Source organism: Filicampus tigris, chromosome 1 (assembly GCF_054856515.1).
Source record: "Filicampus tigris isolate MCC_2025a chromosome 1, RoL_Ftig_1.0, whole genome shotgun sequence".
Lineage (NCBI taxonomy): Eukaryota > Metazoa > Chordata > Actinopteri > Syngnathiformes > Syngnathidae > Filicampus > Filicampus tigris.
This window is the reverse complement of record NC_141217.1, coordinates 21,204,376-21,223,448: the sequence shown is the minus strand read 5'-3', so window position 1 is coordinate 21,223,448 and position 19,073 is coordinate 21,204,376. Positions and strand designations below refer to the sequence as shown.

The 19,073-nt window shown below is 39.1% G+C and overlaps 1 protein-coding gene across 3 annotated transcripts in view; it reads left to right on the top strand.

Moving 5' to 3' along the window:
* The first annotated feature begins 1,045 nt into the window (after window positions 1-1,045).
* Window positions 1,046-19,073, top strand: part of LOC147153231 (inactive dipeptidyl peptidase 10) — a 39,887-nt gene continuing 21,859 nt past the window's right edge. For all 3 annotated transcript variants that reach the window (XM_086026153.1, XM_086026142.1, XM_086026134.1), the window contains exons 1-5: window positions 1,046-1,189; window positions 11,162-11,276; window positions 11,528-11,623; window positions 12,875-12,969; window positions 16,444-16,515. In XM_086026153.1, coding sequence (XP_085882279.1) covers window positions 1,151-1,189; window positions 11,162-11,276; window positions 11,528-11,623; window positions 12,875-12,969; window positions 16,444-16,515 — 417 coding nt within the window. In that variant the 5' untranslated portion in view covers window positions 1,046-1,150. The remainder of the gene's footprint in view (window positions 1,190-11,161; window positions 11,277-11,527; window positions 11,624-12,874; window positions 12,970-16,443; window positions 16,516-19,073) is intronic.

The window sequence follows — 19,073 nt, the reverse complement described above, 5'->3', positions numbered from 1 at the left end:
ACCATTTTTGCTGATTTTTCGACATGTTATGGACCCAACCAGGGACTGAATCATAATCATTTCGTTTGTGCATTTTCTGCACTGTCAATATTAAATGTCCTGTTTTGAAGGCAATAGAAATTAAAAATATTTTGTTCTAATTCATCTAATCTAATTAATCAATGAATAAAAAAAAAAAATCGACATTGGTCGGATGAATCGATTCCTAAAATAGCTAGTTGTAACCCCAGACAGCTTAAGGTTAGGAACTAGTTCACGCACTAGTGTTCAACTGCACTAACTGTTTTTCATTTGATTGTTTTGTATTTATGCCTTAGAAGTTTGGTGCATAGAAATATTTACTGTAATTATAACATTCTAAAGAAACGGCATGCAATTCATTGCATACTAGTTTGTGCAGCAGCGTCCGAATACGTCATTACGCGGCACAAGGCAAGCTCAGTTACCAACTTACCACCTTACAAACAATTTTTTTCTTTGAATGTTTTATGTGTACGGCCTCGAAGTGTGAACAATATTTACTGTAGCTATGATTTTCCGACGTTGTTAGCGTAGATTATTGATCGACTGTTGCTAATAAATTGTCAGGTGGCACAAGAAGGCACGCTCATACTTACAAATGTTTAATTTGTTTTGTATTCATCATGGCCTCAAAGTGTCTTTCATACAAATATGAATTTTCTACTGCTTATTTTAGGTTAGTGACGGAATAGCCTACGGCGCATTCTCACTAATTCAGGTTACCCCGTAGGAATGGAACAGCGTCGTAAAACGAGGACCCGGCCCTTACACACGGATGGAATGCTGTTGTAGAAATCAGCAAATATTAGATCAATATTCCGCATGGTTGTACTGCATAAGTATATTATTAATGTATGTATCTGCCACTGCCACTGAACTGTCTCGTTTCTCCGTGATTAATCAGTAGTCTTTAATTGGAAATGAATGAAGAAGCGTCACCCGCATGAGGGAGGTGGGGAGAGTAAGGAAAGGGGGGAGGGGGTGGCACCACCAACCCGATGAGGACAAACTTGCAAGAAGCGCAGACAACAGTGCAGATGCTCAGCGGCTTTTGCGAACACGCACGCACGCGCGCGCGCACACGAAAACGCACTGAGGCTGCAAACGTTGGTTGGATTACGACAACACGATGATTGCCACAACTCAACAAAACATGACCACCGAGCTGGTATGTGTCTTTATTTGTGTGCGCGTGTGTGAAATCCTCCACCCGGGTTGCGCGCTGCTTGATAATTCCTAGTGATTGACCACGACAGGATGAGCATCGAATCAGACTTTGCTGCTACCAATGTGCTCATTTTCCACACACTGCATGCGGTGCAGAAGATGTCCACATGTCGCCTTTATTCGTCGATATCAGCCTTTCTGCTTTGCTTGCTTGCACCCGCAAGAACTCAATATGGAGCATTTGAGTCTCCTCATTGGCACCTTGAATAATTTCTGTGTGCCCCATTTACTAATTTGTTTCTCTTACTTTAGTTATCATAAATATCAGCTCCTTTGCGACTGAAAACGGTTATTTTCTCAACTGTTGAAAGTAGCTTTTTATTTGGGGCCAACATTAGTTTTTTAACGTGCAAATTAAGTTATTAAATCATGCAACAAAAATGAGTAATGATATTGCATTAAAACAGTAGATTTTACAATACGCAAGGTGTTCCAAAAACATGTTCGGTATTCTAATAACATTGCCAGTTGTCATGTAGTAACTAAGTTTATTAAACCCAAGTTGGAGGTTATTTTTAATGTTTTACTTACCGGTATTTACTTGTTTTACTTTTTCTCAGGGTGAAGAATGACGTTCATAAGTCATCAAGGATTTATGTTAATTGCAAGTGGAAAAATTAGATGAGTTGTCATGTTCCAAAGTGCACCGTGCACATAATGAATAATAAATGCATTTTGTCCGTTAGTTAGTTAGAACATGCTTGAACAGAGTCAAACGCAAATTGAACATTTGTAAAGCTTTGTAAAATTGGTTAAAAAATCTATACTGAAAAAAGTCTTTCATTTGATCATGTACATTGGTTGCATATGATTAAAATATGGTAAACCAATGACTTTCTCTGAAAATAATGAGATAATATATGTGAATTTAACACATTTAATCATGCGAAACCAATATACATGTTTGTATTAAATACATTCAAATTACATGTATACCCATTAGAATATGTTGGTGGAACTGTTTTTTTTTTAATTTTTTAAATTTTGATGTATATTTTATTGGTAAACATGTGCACCTGTAGTTACTCAGATATTCATATTTCAAATGATGTCACATTTTCAAAACTCCCAGGGACACGGCAAAAGTCACAAAATTGTAATATAGCCTTTGTCTCTCCTGAAGGCTGCAAAACTGGCAATTGATTGAGGGCCGGTGTATATTAGAGTGGACGCCACTATTTGAGAAAATAAGATTCTTGTCTTCCTTCTGTTTTTATCGCTGTCAGGGTTGCATTTCGTTCACCACACAAGGAGAGTAATTGTTTTAGCCTCGACGTGCTGCGCTCAACGTAAGGTTTATGCCACGGCTGCCTAACATGAACAGCATCAGTTGCCGGGGCAAGAATGAATATACAGCACCCCACAAAAAAAAAAATGGAAGTTGCATAATCAAAGATATATTTTATTAAATAATTACATGTAAAATACTACCAACATTGGCAAAATATGGCATAACACTCGGAATTTTTTTTTTTTTTTTCGTAATCAGATTTTTTTTGGGACATAAAAAAATAATTCATTTTTGACTGACTGAAATCAATTTGAAATTCTTCTTTTCTGTTCAAAATGGCTAAACATTGAGATCTCAGAGCTGAAATTGAAAGCGACCGCATAAAAGCACCAAATGATGCTGGATGGTCTGTTCTTGTAGTTATTGAAAACACACATCAAGGGTCATTAACGCTGCACTCGCAGTGCATCAAAGGTCACTTATATTTGTGGTAAACCCTTGGACCGGAGTAATTATATGCATGGCTGATTTCAATGCAATTCATAACTGGAATGGCTCCCTGCAGACATTTCACATTACAGTGGATGCCATCTGCTACACAGATTTTTTTTTTTTTTCCGACCACAGCTTGAGTGATTTGCTAGATGGTCACTGCCCCATTTGGCACCAGCGGATGCAGATTGGAACAATAAAAAAATTTTTGGTGGGGGGGTAGAAATTGTTAACTAACTAACTAACTAACTAAAAACATTTACACTTATATTATAATGATGTTATAATGTTTTTTATTTATATTACAGTGGCTTACCAAAGTTTGGTTAATTTCATGTAAATTGATTAATGAAGGCTAAAAATAATACGACACATTGCATAACTTAGGTTTATAATGCTGCCTAAGAAAAATGCACTCTTGTGCTTCCGTGCAATGCAAGTGCATAAATGCTAAATCTCTCCAAATTACCACATACTGTATTATCAAGCAGACCCTCGTGCTGGTGAGATCAGCCCCGAGTAGGCCCAGTGGAGAAAAGCGTTTGAAAAAATGAGATGTAGCACCACGCAGAACCCAGCGAGGTCTGCCGTCAAGTCACACAAGAACTTTGTGTGCTTTTACTTTGACGTGATGACATCTCGGGCAAACTTGAGCGCAGCACCCGAGGAATAATCCTGCCGCTTTATTGTCTCTCACGGGGCTCAACGACACCACATTGCTGGCAGAAGTTGCGACATCTCACACTACAGCCAGTCGCAGTCAATGTGAAGATTGATGAGGCAAAGCACGGTTTTTCAATAAAGGTGGCATCACTGCGTTATAAAATGTCACTTATATCCTCATCTAACACGGTGGCATTGCAATAATTAGCTTTATAAATGAGACATGCTTTTCATCCCCTCAAATTTCAAACACTTCCTAGTGTCTTGATAACATGTCTGTCCCGTGCATTTGTCAAAATACTCCAAGGATGGAGAAGTCTGATACACTCGCTTCCATTTTCTCTTGTCGAGGCGTTACCACGCTGCTGAGTTACACTTGTCAATTACTGCGGCAGAATATGCCGCCAGCCCACGGCTTCGACAACTTCACCAAGCAATGAAAAGGCGCTGCTGGTCGGAAGCTAACGCTGTTAACTAACGTATGTTAACTTGTTCATCCAAAAATACACAGCGCAGCTCTGCTTACCTTTTGGCTTTAATGTAGTGTTTCAGACATTGCATTGGCTGGACTGTAGCCGTTACTTGAACGTGGCTCTGGTTATTTCTCTGATAAATTCAGTGTGAGGATTGTTCTAATCATGTTAATTAGAAAGGCTCATTCACAGACATATTTTCAGAAATAGGTGAGATAAGTGTGAAAAGTATGACATATCTTGTCTATTACTTAGTTTTGGCAGAAGGCGGTGTATACCCTGGAGTGGTTTCCAGCCAACTGCAGTATCGCAGTACAAGATTATTTTCATCAAATGTGCCAGGAGCCCATGTTTAGGATTGTTTAGCCTTGGCGGAGATCCGTGCTCTACTTTATGTCGCTTTCGTTTTATCTGTTGCCACTGATGTGTTCGGGAAACCCTGCTGTTTTTGTTGATCGAATATTTCTTTGCAATTTTCCCCAGTAATATTGATGCAGCACTGTTGGGGGGAGAAAAAAAAAAGCTTCTAGGGCCCCGCAAAAATACAATCAGCCGAGTTAGTGGCACTCTGTTCCTCTACATTGGTGACTGTTACAAGACTGAGAGCGATGGCAAGATGGCGCTCCGATGTTCTTCTCGATGTAATGAAAGAATTTCTGAGATGCGAATCAATATGACGCTGGTGCTGTATCTCATTAAGCCAGCGACTCGATGAGCCATTCCTTCAAACGGTACAAAGTTACAGCCTGCTCGACTCCCGACCCCTGCCCTGAGCAAGATATTGACAAGGTGATACATACGTGGGCTACTTGCTAATATAGCGCTTTCCCTCGCGTGCAATTACAGTACATCATTAAAGTCGGTGCCATGTAGGAAATACCGAGGGCTGCGTATCTGCCACGGAAGCCCTTTTGTAGTCTTGCTTCTTAAATAACTTATACAACATCTTTGACTGATGTGGAAAGGTTTTTTTGTCCATATGCAAATCCACCCCCAGCACGGCTCCTCTTCATGCGATTTATCGGCAGAATCACGATACCTCAAAGACACAGACGATGGAGTTAAAGAAGTCTCCTGAGTCTAATTTATATTTTTTCTTCGCAGTGGCTGGATCGTGCATGGTCTCGTTCGTAGTGCTTAAGCGTGTATGGGAGTGTGAGCACGATCAATACACTCGGAGTTGTTGGATGAATTGTTGAAGGGAAGCATTTAGCGGGAATTGTGTTAGTAAACGGAACTTCTGAAACAGCAACATCCTGCGTATGGCACTGCTACTTTTTACATTTAATACAGAGTATGTGATGCAATTTAAATTTCCGTAGTCATTCCATTAGCGCACCTGGCTGCCCTGGTTGTTGTTACTGCCAGCTCTTGATGTGCTTCCTCTTTACCCGTCCCCATGGAAACATCATAGGATATGCTAATTATTTTGGGTGGGTGGAGGAAAAAATATTGTGCTCTGCAAATTCTGCTTAGCAAGAACCCTCAGAAAGAGATTCTCCCATCCGTCCCTCCATTTTCCACAGCCCTTGTTCACATTATGGTCGCGGATGAGCTGGAACGTATCCCAGCTGACTTGATGAAGTACACCCTGGAATGGTTGCCAGTCAGCAGGGCCCATGAAGAATCATTTCATTAAGAATTATGGGCAACTTCGAGCCTTAACTGGATCTAACTTGCATTTTTGGGGAATGTGGGAGGAACTCTACATATGACGGCCTAGCAAAGAGTTGACCCATAAAACTGTCAGAAAGACATGCCACTATGCTGCTGGTCTTAATCCATTCACTCCCAATATAATAAATCCAAAATGTATATAGGAATTTCTTATACATGTCAATTGAATGAGACTGTATATTTAATGAAAGAAAATCAATGAAATTCCCACCATCAGTGTATATAAAGTGTTCATCTATAAATGTTTACCGTCTGATCTTAAATCTAATGAGCTTAGTCAATTAACAGTAAAACATTAAACATAGTGTAAACACAGTCCATTGCACAATAGATGAAGTCTGGTTTATTTTGCGTTTGAAAGAATGACACTGATCAACAGCAAATTTTAATCAGAGATGGCTTTATGTGTCCCTTAACATATTTTTAAGCTGATTTCAGAAATGTCTTAATTTTTTTCCCTAGCACATCAGGTTTTTGGGATATTTTCATTTTTTGTTTTTACGTTTGACCTAGAAAAGCTTGCGTAATACGTTTTTACCATGCGTGGTAATTTATAGCTAAGGTGTTTCAGAAAATAAATTGCACCTGTTGCTGAACCTGACCGTAAATTAAATATATTGCTAAATAAAGTACATTATATTGCATATCACCCTCTTTGGCCTAAGTCATATTTGGGCAATTTTTAAAAAACATATCCTCAGGATGTTGGCCCCCTCTGCTAACATTGGCTACATCCTGGGTGAAACAGATAATTCAATTCTACCCCTGAAATTAAATTATTAATAAGTATAATATAATCAGAATTTGGTTCAGTTTTCATGTTTTCAGAAAAAAAAAAAGAAAAAAAAATGAAGAAATGACATGGGCCATTATTTTAAGAGGGGGGACAGTATTATATTATATTATGTTATATTATTATTATTATTATGAAAACCTGACATGCTACAGAAAAAACAAGGGCAGATTCAGAATCAGCACAAAAAAAACATCTTGAAACGTTTACTTGCATCTCTGATTAAAACATTTAGTAAAAATCTGGTGACCACATAATCACCATAATGACCAGGAAAAATTATCAAAACAATTTTGTTGATCTACTCCAAAAATTGATTTAACCTTCAAGTTTTTAAAAAAATGAAAACACCTACATAATAAACATACGTGTGCCTTCTATTCACAGTAGAAGGTCTGCGTGTTGAAGCTTTTATCAGGACTGGTTGGTGCATCAGCATTTTGATTAAGATCCTCTCTTCGCTCAATTGTCACGTATTTGCTTGAGCCAGCGCTTTTCATGGCGCATTCATCTCACATATGCGATGGTGGCCTGCAAGTCTCTGGGGACTCATTTTCTGCTCGTCCAAATCCCTGTGTTTCCCCAGATGAAGGACTATACTGTACACTTATGGATGTTCTAATTGTCACGTATCCTTAATTTGGTCTGTTTGTGCGTGTGTGTTTGTGTCTGGGTGTGTGTGTGGTGGGAGGTCACTAGGACAAGTGGGAGCATGCTTCAGACTTCACATTGAGTAATTAGAGGTAGGAATTGAGAATAAAAGTGCAACTCAGTCATGTGGATCCATTTCACAGATGGGATTTCTTTCTACTGGCATTTCTGGAGATGCGGGCTTCCTCCCACATTCCAAAAACATGTCCGTTAGGTTCATTGTTCATTTCTCTCATGCAAAGTCAAGTGACTCTAACGAGGACAAGCGCAACCAAAGATGGATGGATGGATGGATGTCTTTCTACTCAGATGCTAAAAACTCATTTATCAGTGGAGTTGTGGAGTATATTTTGAGATTTGTTTTAGCAATTAGTCTTCGTTCATACAGTATAGAACTGTAATGAGCAACTCTAAGGGTAAAATGCTTTGAATAAAATTCTAAATACTCTCAAGACATCATGCACAACCATTTTTTGTCAGAATCCTCTGATCTTATGTGTCAATGCCTCTGTTGTATTGAGTAATCATGCTGACCCGTGGAGTTGTTCCATTGCAGAGATTCAGATCTTTCGCCAGCAAACTAGTTGAGACACAATCAAAGGCGTTTCTGCTACTTGCAGCCAAGTAGTAGTGCCTTCTCCCACATTTTCATGATTAATTTTACAGCTAAGTAACCAAACCAACAAACAACGGCAATCAAAATTGGTGGTTACCTGAGCCTATTGTATAGCCTGCTGCATAATCGCAGAGTCACTACAGCGTTGCAAATACAAGGGAACAATATAAAAATATATCTACCTATATCTAAAGGTGTAAGACCTTTGCGCATGATTGTCAGTATACGCTACCTTTCAGTAACTGCACTTTTGTCAGATTCAATTCAAGTGCCAGTCATGCACACGCTGCATGCTGACTAAGCATTAGGATTATCATAGGACTACTGCGCAGTGTAATTCTTGATCTAATTGTGTCTTAATGAAGTGTTATATTTGTGGAAGCACATTAGTTAGCACTATTTATGCTCATGTGGTCATTATTAGTGATTCAAAAATAGAGCTGGCGCACCCAATAGCACAAGGAGGGGCCGCAGTCTGTTTTGCTCTTTGCTTCCGGCCTGCCTGCCCACATTGCTGGCACTGAGCGGCGAGGGTGGGCGAGGCCTAATGAATGCTGAGTTTAACGGCCACCGGATGATTGAACTCCAGCCGGCGCTGTCAGCCACTCATTGTGATAAAATGCAACAGTGCCTGCCTACGGCACACCATTGTGTTTAATTGTGACTGATGATGACGAGCAAGCAACTTAAATGTGATGCCTGCAACCTTGTAGAGATGAGATGTGCTCTCATTTGAGCTTTATTGGCTTTTACTGGGAGACGAGGCATCTCACTAAGCCATTTAAAAGAGAAGTCAAGTCAAAAAAATGTTTTTACAAAAATATTTTGTATGCACCCCAACTAGTATAAACACGGTGTTGTAATTAATATTGCATTTGTGGAATATGAATTAAACAAAAATTCACCAGTTTTTATCTGTCTCAGGGCTTGCTGTCGACTGAAAATGATATCGCAATGCATAAGGGCTCAGATAACGACCGTCACGGCTCACCTGTTTTCTGGGTTTGGTCATGGGATGTTCACAAGCTGTGAGCCGTGATTGGTTGTTAACTGACTGAGGCACTGTGATGTCATTTTCGGTAGATAGTAAGTGGTAAAATGGCCGCCACCTGAGATGGCTGAAAATAGAATTTTGCTGCTTAACTCATTTTACACAAACGCAATATTAATCAGAATGCCGTGTTTAGACTAGTGGGGGCGCAAGAAAGTTGCCTTTAAGACATGTTTGGGACATTAACTGGGATTAATTTATGACAGATTTATTTTCATCATATATTAGATGTTATAAAAATGAAGGAAATGTGTTTTATCTTTATTTTAAGGTGAGTCAACACGAACCAATGTGTCAGTGTTTACTGTATCAACAGCATCTCTGCTGGTTACAGCCAACTAGTGCACTTCATTTTCCTTAAAGATTAAACGATTTCTCTATTATTATTATCGCCATCCTTAGCTCTGTGTTTGTTTTCCTGCAACAATAGATTTTTCAGCCTCTAACACAAAGAGAAGCTGCGTGAAACTTTGACAAATACTGTACTGCGTGGACTGTGTATGTAGAGTTGACCATTGTTCCACCACAACTCCACTAACCTATTATGTAAACAGAGATATTCTAGGGTTTTTTTTTCCCCGAAAACTTTTCCACATGTTTTTTTTTTTAATCATTTAATGTTTGTTTTGTGCAAACCTGTTTTACACTATTCACAGCATTTTAGCTGAGACATTTTTTTGGGTGGAGTTATTCTCTGCTTAAATTGGCTCCACTGCAACTTTGACAAACACTCTACTATGTGTCAGTTCTCAGAAGCTAACACTGATGACACTGTTAGGCAGAGGTGTGAAATCCTGGTCCAGAAAGTAAAATCCCTGCCACAGTTCGGCTTTAGCCAAAGATGTCATGTGTCATCTTCCACACTGCTTATCCTGTAGAGCAGGAGTCTTCAATCCTGTTCCTCGAGGGCCGGTGTCCTGCCTTTTTTCCATCTCTCCCTGCTACAGATATTCACCAAAGGTCTGCAGAAGCTGGATAACGATCCTGATTATTTGAATCAGGTGTGTGTTGCAGCAGGGACAGATGGAAAACAGGTAGGACACCGGCCCTCGGGGAACAGGATTGAAGACCCCTTCTGTACAGGGTCGCGGGGAGGTGCTGGAGCCTATCCCAGCTGACTATGGCCGAAAGACAGACGGCACCTTGAACTGGTCGCCAGCCATTGGCAGGGCACACACACACGGACACCGTCACTGAGTGGGAACCGATCCCACGCTGCCCACACACAACTCAAATATGTGTACCACTACACCATCAGCAATCCTTAGCCACAGGTGCTTCTACTCAAATGATCTCCTCAAGAGCTCATTTACCTGCCAGTTGAGTAGAAGCATCTGTGGCTAAAGCCAAACTGGCAGGGTTTTTACTTTCTGGATTTGACACCTCTGCTGTTAGGTAGGCTGTTAGATAACACTGCAGCTCTGCGTACCTTTTGAAATGGTGCTTCCATGTAGTCACGTCATTGGTGGAGAAAGTCAGTCTGGGTGTCTTATTAGATAAATTTGCACTACTGCTTCATAAGAGTAGGGTGGAAGTGAAGAATGACTCACTCACAGACAAAAAAGAAATAAGCAATTACAAAATATTCACTTGGTTGTTTAATATCGCACTTGTTAGAATTCCAGAGATGCTGTATGTATTGAAAACATTCGAAAATGTTATTCATATATATATATATATATATATATATATATATATATATATATATATATATGCCCAATTCATAACAAGTCCTGTACAACCTTTACCTGGAAAAAAAATCCTTGATATTTTCTATCATCTTAGAAAGCAATTCAAGCAAGTCATTTTATTAATTGTTCTTAAAATGTTCCTATCTAGAAAATTCAGTCAGTCACTTTTACCTAGTATCTCTTGGGATTGCTGTGATATGCTGCCATGTTTTAACCATGCCTTTCAGTCCTCAATGCAACACCATCACTCAGCATTCCCGAGCAATATCCAGGGGAATAGTCTCTAATAAATCCAGCTTCATCAAAATTCCAAGCACGCCGCACACATCACATTTCGTTTTAGCAGCACCACTTTGCCCATCAGTCAAGTTAAGCTAAATGAAGTGCACAGTGATTGAAAGTGATCGCACAGACAAAAAAGCAGTAGCATTTCAAAGTCTGCTCCCATAACAAGAGAATGCATCTTTCATCTGGACATGAATGTGATTTGAAAGAAGACATCATGCTCCACAGTGAAAGCGAAGCCAAGCAAATGTAATATGTACATTCATCGCGTGTGATCTTTTTCCGCACAGGAGCTGGGGAGTACAGACGGCCCACCGCGTAACTGGAAGGGCATCGGGATCGCCATGATGGTCATCCTAGCTGTCATGTCGTTGGTCATTCTGTCCGTCATGCTTCTCACCCCTGGTAAGAGCGATGAAAAGGAAATAATGGAAATAGAAATACTGACATATTTTTCAAGCGCCAAACTGTCACCGTCATAAAACTGAAAACCACCGTTAATATTAAACCATAAACGCAATACAAGCCTTGGTGATTCACCTCACTTATAATTTTCTAACAATCTTCATTGTCACACAAGTATAAAAAATGTTAACCATTAACTGTAAAATAAGTAAAACTCTTGGACTGATTTTTCTTTCCGGCCTCATCTTCAGATGAATCTCACTTGTTACGCCGCTCCCTTTTCACTATGGAAGACTTGGAGAGTGAAGATTTCAAAGTTCACGACCCCTGTGTGGCCTGGTTGACAGGTAAGGATCATTCTTCGGATTGGATTAGACCAAGCAGTCCTTTTCAATCTGGCACGCTGTTGTGGATTGCTGCATCAGCTGCGTCAATAGCATGAAATCAAATCGAATTGTCAAGTCAACTAAAGAAGGCCACACGGATAAAGAACAACACCGGACATATTTGTCTTCTTCCCTCTGAAGTGGATCCAGGTTCACCCTTCTTTGCACCCTATAACTGTTCATGGTTCCCTAAAGTAAGAGTGCCAAATTGACGTACTATACTGATTAGTTTTCTTACCTTTAGTTTGCTCATTTCAATTAATTGCCTGCCAGTCGTCTTTCTACTTAAAGTAATTCTTGTTCCATATCCATACAGAGACCCTATTGATTTTGAATGGTATCCAACACAAAATTGTCGAGGTTGCCGGGTTCATCACTCTTTTTTTTCCCTGCCTAGAGAGAGAGAGTGAGGGGGGGGGAGAGGGAGAGCGAGAGCGAGAGCGAGAGCGAGAGCGAGAGCGAGAGAGAGAGAGAGAGAGAGAGAGAGAGAGAGAGAGAGAGAGAGAGAGAGAGAGAGAGAGAGAGAGAGAGAGAGAGAGAGAGAGAGAGAGAGAGAGAGAGAGAGAGAGAGAGAGAGAGAGAGAGAGAGAGAGAGAGAGAGAGAGAGAGAGAGAGAGAGAGAGAGAGAGAGAGAGAGAGAGAGAGAGAGAGAGAGAGAGAGAGAGAGAGGGAGAGAGGGAGAGAGAGAAGAAAAAATGTACTTCAATGATCTGATCATGACTTGCACATAGAAGTGGGCTTCATGTCATCCATGCAATAATGCAGGCTACTCTTCTTTTAATTGTCTTCAGGGTGACATATTGTTTCTTTGATTATTTTTTTGATTAGAATTTAAAATAGTTCTCTGGTGTCTTGATAAATAGTTCAAGAAATGGAAGAACTGTTTTATTAGAACTGTGATTGGCCGCTACCTGAGCCCCTGTGATGTCATTTTCAGTCGACAGCAAGTGGCAAAATGCCCGCCCCCCTGAGATGGATAAAAATGGGTTGATTTTGATTTAATTCTTATTCCATAAAGCAATATTAATCAGAATACCATGTTTACTATAGTGAGCCTGCATATAACATAATGTATTTTTGGAAAGAAAGTGTTTTACTTGACTTCTCCTTTAAATATCACAGTTGCTGCTACTCCAGAGACTCAACTATTTGTATACACCTCACAAGCTAATAAGTCAATTTCCCCTAATGTGTCCCCTTTAATAATGGCAGAAAATGAAGTGGTTCTGCGTACCAGAGAGGGTCACGTCCTGTCATTCAGCCTCAGTGACAACCAGACGACCATCCTGCTGGACAACACTTCACTGGTGAGTGATGCACACACGAAGATGATAAAAGCTTGTCTTGACTGTCACTTGAAGGCAGACTGGATGTAGGTTTGTAGAGTCAATTAAATCCTTACAGGTTCAAACTGAAGCAAATACAAAACATTATTAAACATACAGGAAATAATTGAAGTCACATTTAACAAGTTAACCCCTGTGTAATAAAAACAAATAACACTAAAATAAGGTAAAATGACTAGTATACAATCTATTCCTGGTACAGTTTTATAGGTTTTGCTGGAATTGACAACTGTTGTGAAGTGGATATAAGAAGTCTACACACCCCAGTTCCAAAACAAAGTTTTCGTGAAGTAAAAACGATTGAAATCATTTCAAAATATTTCACTTAATGTGACCTATAACTTTACAACTTGATTTAAAAAATAATATTTTCGAATTGGGAAGTAAAAATAAACAACTCAGATAATGTAATAACTTGGATGTTGTTGTGTTAACAATAATAATAAACAGCAATCACATTCAAACTCATGTTAAATGGGAGTCAGCACACACCAGTCACTATTTATAATGATTAGTACCAAAGTTCAGGTGTTCTGGTAAGCTTTTTCTCACAATATTTTAGCTTTGTAGCACTGACTAGTTTTTGGAACGGTTCTTAATTCCCTCCCCCTTTGAGTAAGGCCTGAAAAAAATCAGCAAAAAGCATGATGTTGCCACCATCACTGTATGTATGGTTTTCGTTTGGTGATGAGTGGTGTTGTATTTGCGACAAATATATACCTTTTGAAATGTTGACTATTGACACATTTTCAACATGCATTTGGGATAGTTTAAGTGTGTTTTTTTTCTTTGTAACATAAGGCTTCTGTCTTGCCATTCCACCCCAAAGGCCAGACTATAAAGATGATGGGGATGGTTTTCATGTTCCCGAAACGGCCTGTACTTGCCATCAATTTCTGGAGGTCCTTTAATGTTGCTGTCTGCCTCGTGGCAGCTTCCCTGACCATGTACACGATCCTGCTGTAGATGCAAAGGGAAACAATTTATTGGCCAAAACACAGTATGTCCTCCGCTGCTATAGGTGGCCCATTTCACCTTGTTTTGGAATTATTATGGTTGATCTGTCCCACACAAGCAAGCTAGCTTGTGGCCAACTGCTAGCATGGCAAACTCTGATTTGGCCAGTGTCACAGCACTGAACTGGTAAATGTTATACATTTAAATTCAATTACAAATGACATATAAACTATCTGTCTATTTTGAGAAATGTGCTGTATGAATACAAATAAGGAGGAGCTGTTGGACATATAGCTGAATAGACATATAGCAATAGCTGAAGATGTGTTTGGTCGACAATGACAAACACCATTTAATTCGGTTTACAGGTCATAAAAGTTCCGTTTGTCAGACAAACCCAGTAATTTGATTATCGCTAATGCTGTAAATGCGTAATCATTGATCTACAACCTTGCAGTCAGAGCATAATATAGTTTGGCAGCGTGACAGAATATAGCTCCTTTTTCTATTCAACATGTTATTTCAAAGAGAATTTTTTTTTTGCCAGCAAGGGCAGAATCACTCCTAACATCGCCTATGTGTGCCACAAGCATTCTCACAGTATGTGGGTCACTGCAGGCTGCTGTTGTCAGGCTCAAGATGAAGTGTGTCGGGATATGGTGTGCACCAAGAGGTTTAATTGGGTCTCCCCTAATAAATGAATACAAAGTATTGAGCACAAGGGCCACCATTAGATGTGTTGCTTTTGCAACGGTTTAATGACGATATATACATAGCTCCACATTTATTCATTACAACCAGAAAACACACAAAAAACACACTTACGGTATGTAGGCTAAAGCTATGCAATAACCACACCTATATGCGTCCCGCTATTTGCTATTTTCCTGTGTCAAAGTGAGTGCTGTGAAAAACGTTATTAAAACAACAAAGCTAGTGGTGGACTTTGACACAGTACTGCAGCAGAGAAGCTAAAGGTCATGCAAAGTTTAAGGCTAACATCTGCAGCTCTGGGGAACTAGCCAGCAAAAAATACAGAATAGAAATTGATTACAAAACAAAACAAAAACAAAATTTTGTTTTAGAAATATAAAATAAACTAACTACCCACAATTTGTTCAAATCATAAATGTGCTCATTAGTTAATGTAAAGATAAATTCTTACGATATTTGCAACAGTCAAAGCAAAACAATAAAACAAAAAACAGGGGCGGAGCCAGAACGTGGCTAATGGGTGGGCCTGGAAAAATCAGGGTGGGCCTGAATACTATAAGTTCAGATCTTCCTTAGACAACCACAATTATGCCATTCTTAATATTCAATTAAAAAAAAAAAAACACACAAATAATTTCATAATTTACTAAAAATGTAAAAGTATATATTTTCTCATGAATCCCACTGAGTGGGCAGTCTGTCAATGTGGGTGGGCCTGTGCACACCCAGGCCCACCCATGGCTCCACCCCTGAGAGCAACACTGAGAACAAATTGTATGTTGAATTTACGGTAGTCAATTTTATTTCGTCAGGTGATTGCACACAATAAAATCATCTGGATCCAGCATACATTTTTAAAGTAGATGTATATGACCTGAGATGTATACTCAACTTAAAAAATATATCTGGATCCAGATGATTTTAATGTGTGCAACCTCCTGATGAAATAAAACTGAGTAAATTCCACACAACATTTGTTTTTTTTTTGTTTTTGTTTTTTGTTTTTTTTGCTTTGACTGTTGCAAATATCTTAAGAATTCCACTTTACAAAAACTAATGCGCACATTTATTATTAGAATAAATTGTTGGTAATATGTTTATTTTATATTTCTAAAACAAAATTGAGGGGTTTTTTTTGCCAACAAAATGTAGCCAACTGACAAAATAAAATTGAGTAAATTCAACACAGGGTTAGGGTTAGGTTTTTTTTTTCTTCCAGTGAACGTTGAAAATTGCAATAATTGAATCAAAGATTATTCATCAGAATGCCTGCAAAACTGTGTATTGTATTCTGACAGCCAAAAAACAAATATTGGTAACTTAAAAGTCACGCAAGCCACATGAAAACCTTTTTTTCCCTCAAAATGTAGGTAGCCTCTGTAAGAATAAAAGAAAACAGCAAATACTTGTAAAAAAAACAAAGGGTTCCAGGACTCAGCCATGGGGAGCTCCACCGGTCAAGCACAATAAATGGGAGCAAAGCAATCACAGCAAAGAGACTCGTACACTGAAAAAAATAATGGTTAAATTTACTCAATTATATTTCATCAGGTGGTCGCACAAAATAAAATAACCTAGATCCAGATTTGTTAATGTATAGTCTACCTGAATAAGGTATCTGGATTCAGATGATTATAGTTTCGTGCAACCACTTGAAGAAATAAAATTCAGTAAATAATGCAGTGTATTTTCTTCATAAATCATTCGCGTTCTGATCATCTGTGCATGTGTGTGTGGGTGTGCGTGTGTATGTGTGTTTCTCAGGACCTGACCACCACAAAATTCCAAGTTTCTGCAGACAGGAGCTTTGTGCTCCTTGCTTACAACATTAAGCCGGTGAGTTGACATGCATTTATTCCAGTTGATGCTGTTAAACTTTCAACACTTCAGACTATAAATTAACTTTAAATCTGCAAGCAGCAAATGGGCCCTTTTATTCCCACACCTTCCAAAGCTTGCAAAATTTAAGGTGTACAATAGATGGAGGAGTGCTTTTGAATGGATGGTATCGATAATGGATGGATGGATTAAAGAAATTGGGGCCTCTGAAGTTTGGAAAATTGTACATTCCTATCAGTAGGGGGCATCACTGAATAATTGTAAACATGCAGCCGGTTGCAAACTTTGATACTATCCCAATAGGCAGAAGCCAAACCTTGCAGTCATGTTCCACCCACCTAAATTGATAAAAACACAATAGAGCAGGTCCTCAGCTGACGACGAGGTTATGAAATTCCTGCAGTGAACTAGTTTGTGCGGCAGCATAAAGGCAGGGGACCCACAGACTGACAATCGGGCAAAAAAATGGTAATCCTGTTCAATATTTCCAGTACAATTGCACAGTCTTATGTGTACGGTCAACACCAAGTTTGGCCAAGCCACGAACTCCCTGATTGGACCACGGACAAGTTTTTTTCCCTCACTTGCGGTCAAAGGCCAAGTTATTAGAGGACTCGAAAATATGAGCAATTATCCTTTGGTGTCGGGTGTGTTGAGAGTGATTTTTTTCCTCAACACTTTTTCCTGGAAAATGTTTTTCCTGTTCAATGCTAATGATCCCAAATCCTTATGCGTGAGATCAACACTGAGTTTGGCCCAGTTTAGGATTCTGTGATTGTGACGTGAAATGGGATACTAAATTTCGGAGAAACCGGCTGTGTTGAGTGTTTGTATGATGTCTCTCAGATCATTCACCACAATGAAAATGACAAGCAGAAGAGTTTGAATTGTAAAGTATATAAGATAGATAAGCTAACAGTTAGCCTAGCTTCTTCTATTGCTTCTTCATTTTTGTATTTTCTAGTAGTTTGGATGCCCTCTGGCACCATGCTGCCTCTCACAGGTCAGTCTTGGTACTATGACAGATATCTAATTTGGGGGAAGTGACGCAATTGTTGGAAGAGCTATTGTCACACAATATAAGAGCAATAAATGCACAAATAATTATTTTTTCCCTCATCATGTGTATCAAAGATGTTAAAATCTGTTCCAATGTTTAAAATCGATATGTGTAGTGTACACCTCATTAGAATACGAGAAGGCACACTCAGTTATTGTCAATGTTTTTCATTTGATTGCCTTATATTTTATGTCCTAGAAGTATTTTTCATCCAAATACAGTATTTACTGTAATTATAACCTTACCACTGCTGTAGGGATAGCGATATGCTATGCGTGTTCCAAATTATGCACAAATTCAGGAACAGAACGGCACTGTAAACCAAGGACAATGCGTCATCAGTAGGTATGTAAATGAGGTACAGTGTGTGTGAAGCGCTTTGAGTACCCAAGGTAGAAAAGTGCTGTACAAGTGACAGCGCATTTACCATAGAAATTATATATGTTTGATGTAATTGTTCCGGTAAAACATTGTTTTTTAAAAATGTAAAACCTTTTTTTATCGGTAAAATCTTGAATTAAGTACATTTTTTAAGTGTAAAATAAACAATAGCCTTACATTTCGTACCGTAAATGTTGAAAATGTGTGTCCATAATTTAATGGTGGCTTTTTGGCAACCATAGCTGCCGGTGCTTTACCGCAAATACTGCTTATTTATTTATTTATTTATTTAATTATTTTTTTAACAGTGTGTGACTAATGAAGGAAATTGGCACATGAATGTCTTCAGGGCAGGAACTTATTTGCACACAGGACAGGATTTGGTCACGCTGTCAAATTAGAGTTTCGTGTTTTTGTCGACTTGCCATCTTTCTCAACCACGCTGTGCCAACACAATATGATGAAAACTGAGATTTTTAGCAAATTAGCATTGGCCATCTGTCCAGTATTTATTTGAACTACTCATGTATTGGATCATGTTGTATTAAATGGTGATTGAGGCTTCGGCGACTCAAATTTTCTTACTTTCTGGGGTGTGCAACAGAGTTACATTTGGGTCTAAATTACATACATTTTCACCAGCGTACATAAAATATGTGATTTTTGACGACATCAAATCCAAAAGACTAAACAAACATACAAGTATTTATTATTACAAGGCATATTATATGAGCATTTCAGGTTAATCGTTTCGGGGCTCTTTATAACAGTTGCTCTAAGGTTTTATTTAATTTAGGACTAGCACGGTGAGCCGCATCAAATTAGGTTCCCCATCCCTGCAATAGATGCTCCCATCTTAAAAGATGATCGAGGTGGTGTGAACAGGAAGGAAGTGCCCCATCCTGACTCAGCCGTACTGAAGCGCTCTTTGTCTCGATAAAACCGACACCAAGTGACTGGGCGAGCACGCGGTGAGCTAAATATTTAAGCCAGCACATGGCAGGCTTCTGAGAAAGGATGAAAGCATTTCTTTGGAGAAGACTGCTGGAGGGAGCTGGAGGGGGCATAAAGGAGATGAAAGCAATGAAACCGGCCGGCTGTTTTAGAGGGAAGG